At 31.9% G+C, this 5,466-nt stretch overlaps 1 protein-coding gene across 1 annotated transcript; it reads right to left on the reverse strand.

Moving 5' to 3' along the window:
• Positions 1 to 463: 463 nt before the first annotated feature.
• On the reverse strand, positions 464 to 1,846 carry LOC116013928 (transcription factor MYB36-like). The gene is made up of 3 exons (XM_031253894.1): positions 1,623 to 1,846; positions 1,385 to 1,514; positions 464 to 1,306 (listed from the first exon to the last, which is right to left on the reverse strand). Exons 1-3 carry the CDS (start codon positions 1,756 to 1,758, stop codon positions 739 to 741), a joined length of 834 nt encoding a protein of 277 aa, XP_031109754.1. The 5' UTR covers positions 1,759 to 1,846; the 3' UTR covers positions 464 to 738.
• Between the last annotated feature and the right edge of the window lie 3,620 nt (positions 1,847 to 5,466).

Genomic DNA, 5,466 nt, shown 5'->3' on the forward strand with positions numbered 1-5,466 from the left:
CCTCTGGTTAGATCAACAAAATAAAAAGAAATAAAACTCACAAGCTATGCCCATGTCTCATGATAAAAATTTGATTGAAGTCTTAAATATGGGCATGGTAGGTAATCTTTAGAGAAAATTTTGATTTTACTTGTCGACTTATCTTCATCTAATGAATCGAGCTCAATTTAAACATTTCGGACCTTCTACCTTGACTAGTTATATAAATTAATTTTAAATTGATATCCTTAATTATTTAATTATATATAATACTCCATTCCGTGTATATTTTTGTTGAATCTGTGTAAAAGTAAGCTTTGATTAAGAATATACTTTAAGACTAATGATAGCATCGCAATTTTATAAACTTAAACAAGGGTAAGAAAAATCAACTTTGGCGTTGAATCCAAATCCAATAATATTCAAGTAAGCCATCATGTCATCAATTAGAAACATATATATATATATATATATATATATATATATATATATATATATATGTACATAAGTGCATTGACCATAATTTTCTATCTAAAACCCATCAATAATAAACATAAAACCTAATAAAAAATACTACTAATTTCCTAAACGACACAAAGATTATGTATATATATATTCTAGCATAAATTACATTATACCACTCAATTGATCACTATTTTTTTTATATCCACAAACAGGTAAAATTTAAATTGAGCCCGGCCGAGTCTGAATGGGACCCATTCAGATGGTTTTTCCAAGAGTGTTAGATGTGCCAAATTGTTAATATTGGAAGCCATTGGAAGGGTGATTAGTGAAATTATGAGTGATGTTGGGTGGTGCAAAGTTGTCTTGAAAATCAAACCCATAATTCATCATAAGATGATCAAAGCAAGATGGCGAGGAGGAGGAAGGTGATGAGGATGATGATAGGCCTGTAGAGCTGCTCATCATGTCCATGCGAAAAACATCTTCCTCAATTCCTCCATTGCCGAACCATGATGTCCCAAAGCTGTTCTCATTATTATTATAAGCAAATGAAGTTGAATAGCCGCCGCAGCCTACCGAAACTTGTGGATTATAAGACGAATTATTAGCGGTGCTTGTAGTGCAGTTTTCTTGAACTTCCATGAGGTTTGGCAGGGGGAACTGATGCGGTTGCGATCCGACCATTTCTTGGACGGCGTAATAGGTTGTCGGATTGAAATTGGTGGGGACAGTTTGGGGGAAAACGTCGGGTTTGTTTGTCGCGGCGACGGCGGCGGCGAGCTTTTTCTTTAGCTTGGTGTTCCAGTAGTTCTTCACATCATTGTCTGTTCTACCTGGGAGATGAGATGCTATGACAGACCACCTAGTACCCAAAACAAAACCGATCATTTAAATTAACATTTCTATTTTGACCAATAAATAGTAAATATGACTGGCCTACCTGCTTCCTATGTTGGTGTAGAGTGTGAGGATGATTTGATCTTCTTCGTCTGTAAAACCGCCGTGTTTGATGTCTGGTCGGAGATAATTCAGCCATCTTAACCGGCAACTCTTGCCGCAACGCTTTAGGCCTGGAAGGGAGAAATTAAGAGGGGATGAGATTTGAAACAGGAAAGTAATATCCAGTTAAAGAAGATGGTAAAAAGAAAGAAGGTAATGGTGAGAAATGAAAAGAGTACCAGCTTTTTGGGGGAGAGCAATCCAGTTGCCACCAGTGCCATGTTTCTGAAGATAGGACTTGAGAGTGGTGTCTTCTTCAGGGGACCATGGCCCTCTCTTAACTTTGGTTTTGTCACAGCAAGGAGCTCTTCCCATGCCTGCTTCAAGTCACCACACAACAACACAAAATTATATTGAAGCAACCTAACAATCTCACTTATAACTCTCTCCTGTTACTTTCAGCTTGTGTGTATGTGCTGAGAAACAACTCAAGCCCATGGGCGATTTAAAGAAGGATAGGGATGGTATTTGTTTGGGGTGGGGGGTGGGGGTGAGGGTTGGGGTTGGGTGGACCTATTTCTCTTTTCTTAAATAAATTTTGAGATCAGTCATTTAATAAGAAAATCAAAACATAGTTGAGGGTTTAACAAAAGGATTGCACTTCAATTTCGTGGGTCAGATGTCTTAGTTCCCTGCAGATTTTTCAAATGTATATGTACACCGTGCTTGTAATAGACCATATTCAACCATGTACCTTAAGATGGCTAGGGATGAAATACTGCTCTTAATTCATTTTGTTTAATTGTTGATGTGTATTTAATTTTATACATAATGATTAAGATTAATTGTTGATGTAATAGATAAGTTTAAGAGGGAAGATGAGAGGCAAGTGAGCTTGACTTTGTCCATGGGCCTTTTTTTCTTCCATTGAAAGTTTTCAATATAATATATATATATATAAAATATATGTGTCATTATCCAGTTGTATAGGGCAAATAGGATAACTCAGTCAATGAGGAAAGTACAGTAATGTCAACATGCCCCCCTTTTGCTATCAACTTTTGGACCACTTAACCTTTTGTTCATGTGGAATGGTCACCCTTCATTAAAATTTTATATATTTATTAATTTGAGAATTTTCTATTTTTTAAAATAAATAAATAATACATTTATTTTTACGTTTCTCTAGTTTGAAAAATAAATTATTTCAAATTGTGATGCTCTTAGACTTCTATACCTTTTTTTTAATCATTAACTGTCCACTTATCCATAATAATTTATTCACAGTCGATTGATGAAAATAATCCAAACATCAGTACCTCATTAGAAATATATTAAAATCTTTTAAATTTATTAATTTTATATTAAATTTTAAATTTTGCACAATTTTATCTGATTATAATCTCTAAATTAAAAATATCAAATTGATCATATAATGTAGACTTGTCTATTAGTAATAGAGCTATCGAACCACAATCATTATATATATAGGGAAGGTTCACATGCAAATATAAAATTACTAAATTTATCGAACCACAATTTTAACTGATTAGAATCTCTAAATTACGTTTTCAAAAAAAAGAATCTCTAAATTAAAAATATCAAATTTGACGTCTCTTTTTACTTTGGAGCTCATCTTTTGCTTCCTTATAAGTCCCCCAAGCCTTACCCCATGGCTCGGGGTTGTTATGCCGTGGACTCAGGTCCACCTTGCAAGGTGGACCTGAGTCTACATTCACATATACTATACTCTACATTCACAATTTGTGAACTCCACATTCACACATTACAGGATTATATGTTTAGTAACTATACTCTACATTCACAATTTGTAAACTCCACATTCACACATTCAAAACTCTATATTCACAGGTCCTATACTCCACATTCACAACTTGAGAACTCCACATTCACACATTACAGGGCTACAAGTTGCTAGAACTTCTTAACTCTATTACAGATTCACACATGCATAACTCTACATTCACGATTTCTATACTCCATATTCACAATTTGAAACCTCCACATTCACACATTTCTGGGCAACTCTATATTCACACATTTCTGGGCAACTCTACATTCACACAATCATAAATCTACATTCACAATTTCTATACTCTACATTCACACTTTAAAACCTCTACATTCACATATTTTTTGACAACACTATATTCAGTAATATGTTTACTAATTAAAAAAAAAAACAAAAAAGACAAAAACGACATAGTTTTGGACCCAAGTCCACCTTGCAAGGTGGACCTGGGTCCACAGCATAATTTGCCCATGGCTCGAAGCCTCGAACCATCCTTTGGACCTAATTAATCATTGAGCCCATTAGATTTGTACTTTGAGCCCAATCCCCATCATAATGAATAAATTATTTCACACATTATTACTACTTAGAAAAAATTACAAAATAAATATAGTTAACCTAAAAAAAATATAAAAAGAGTTTGAATTATCTCTTTCACTCTTTTGCATTTAACTCTTTGTTTTTTCTTGAATATCTTTGCTTTAGAGTTTAAATCATGTATGCTTATTTTTATTATTATAACTTATACATATAACTTGTAAATTAATTATTGGAATTTTTTATTATAGTTAATTAACTATCTAAACTTCAATTTATATAACTTTATTTTGATATACACCAAATCATAATATAAAAAGCACCTGTTATGAATTCTTTTAAAAATAAGAATAAATCATTGTTGTTTTCAAAAAAAGAATAAATCATTGTTGAATCAAATTTCTATGTTAAATGACCATGGTTTGGTTGCAGTTTCGAAAAATGTCAAATTGAAACCGGTAGTTCCAGTTTGAACTGTCGATTCGAACTAGGATTTTTCTTTAATAATCCAAATTTAAGTATTTAACAATCAATTTTTTGTTTTTATTTTTGTTTGTTTGTTTGTTTGTTTTTTTTTTTAAAATTTCATTCTAATTTTTTTAAATGGTTATATCAAATATTTAAACAAAATTTAAATTAAAAAATTGTTATAGTTAAACTTTAAATTGCTATTTAAATTTTAAACTTTAATAAAATATAGTTAAATTTTAATCAAATAATTTTATTTAAATTATAATAAAATAGTAGTTAAAAAAATCGGTTTTGAATTCGAACCGTCCAGTTTCAAACTGAAACCAACAGTTCCGGTTTGTGATATTATAAAATTGAAACTGATACCATTTGTACGATTTCAATTTCAGTTTGATTGCTAGAATACATGGTTTGGTTCGAATCGAACCATGATCGTATAAGTATATAACTAATAATTGGGCTTGTTTGATCGCCTATTTTAAAAATAAATCTATCTAGGCCTTGAGTTCAGCCCAATAAAATTGCTCTCAATGCAGGCCTGTGTATTATAGATAGTGGGCCAACACCAAGCTTTTCTCAGAATAGATAATGACCTTAAAGTCAGAGTACTACTGACTGTTGCCACTACTGAGGCGAGAAATTCACTTCCTTTCACATGTGAGAGTAAATCGGATGTTTCTAGATCATAAGGTCTTTGGTATTGGAGAATTTTTTAAATAATTAATAATAAAATAGTTTTTTAGGGGAGTTTTTTTGTAAGTTTTGTCTTTGTAGGGTAGAAGGGAGAGAGGATAGAAGAGAAAAAAAATGTATTTATAGATATGAAGGTTTTTTTTAATATAGGTTACACGTAAAAAGGAAAAAAAAAAAATTTTGGTGCGCGACCACTAGACACGTTAATATCAATTTTATTATTTATTTTACATGTTTTCTACTGACAAATTATACCCTGGACAAGGGTCTATCTTGCATTGTAGACCCTGGTCTAAAAATAACCTTCAGATTCTATATCTGTAGTTGACACATTTTGTGTTTGCAATTGAAAGTTTCTGTACCTCTTAATTATCGAGTTATTTGTTTACATGTATACAAATTATTAACTATAGGTACAAAATTTTTGTATCATGTTTCACAATGCAATATGAACATGGTAAATGGTATAACAATTGGTTGATCGCCTCTTCCTTTCTCCTCGTTGGTGAAAAAAATTGACACCAACAAAACTGTTAAAAGCTTATTCTTAGAGTTTGGGGAATTCAAAA

This window comes from Ipomoea triloba, chromosome 3 (genome assembly GCF_003576645.1).
Source record: "Ipomoea triloba cultivar NCNSP0323 chromosome 3, ASM357664v1".
NCBI classification, from domain to species: domain Eukaryota; kingdom Viridiplantae; phylum Streptophyta; class Magnoliopsida; order Solanales; family Convolvulaceae; genus Ipomoea; species Ipomoea triloba.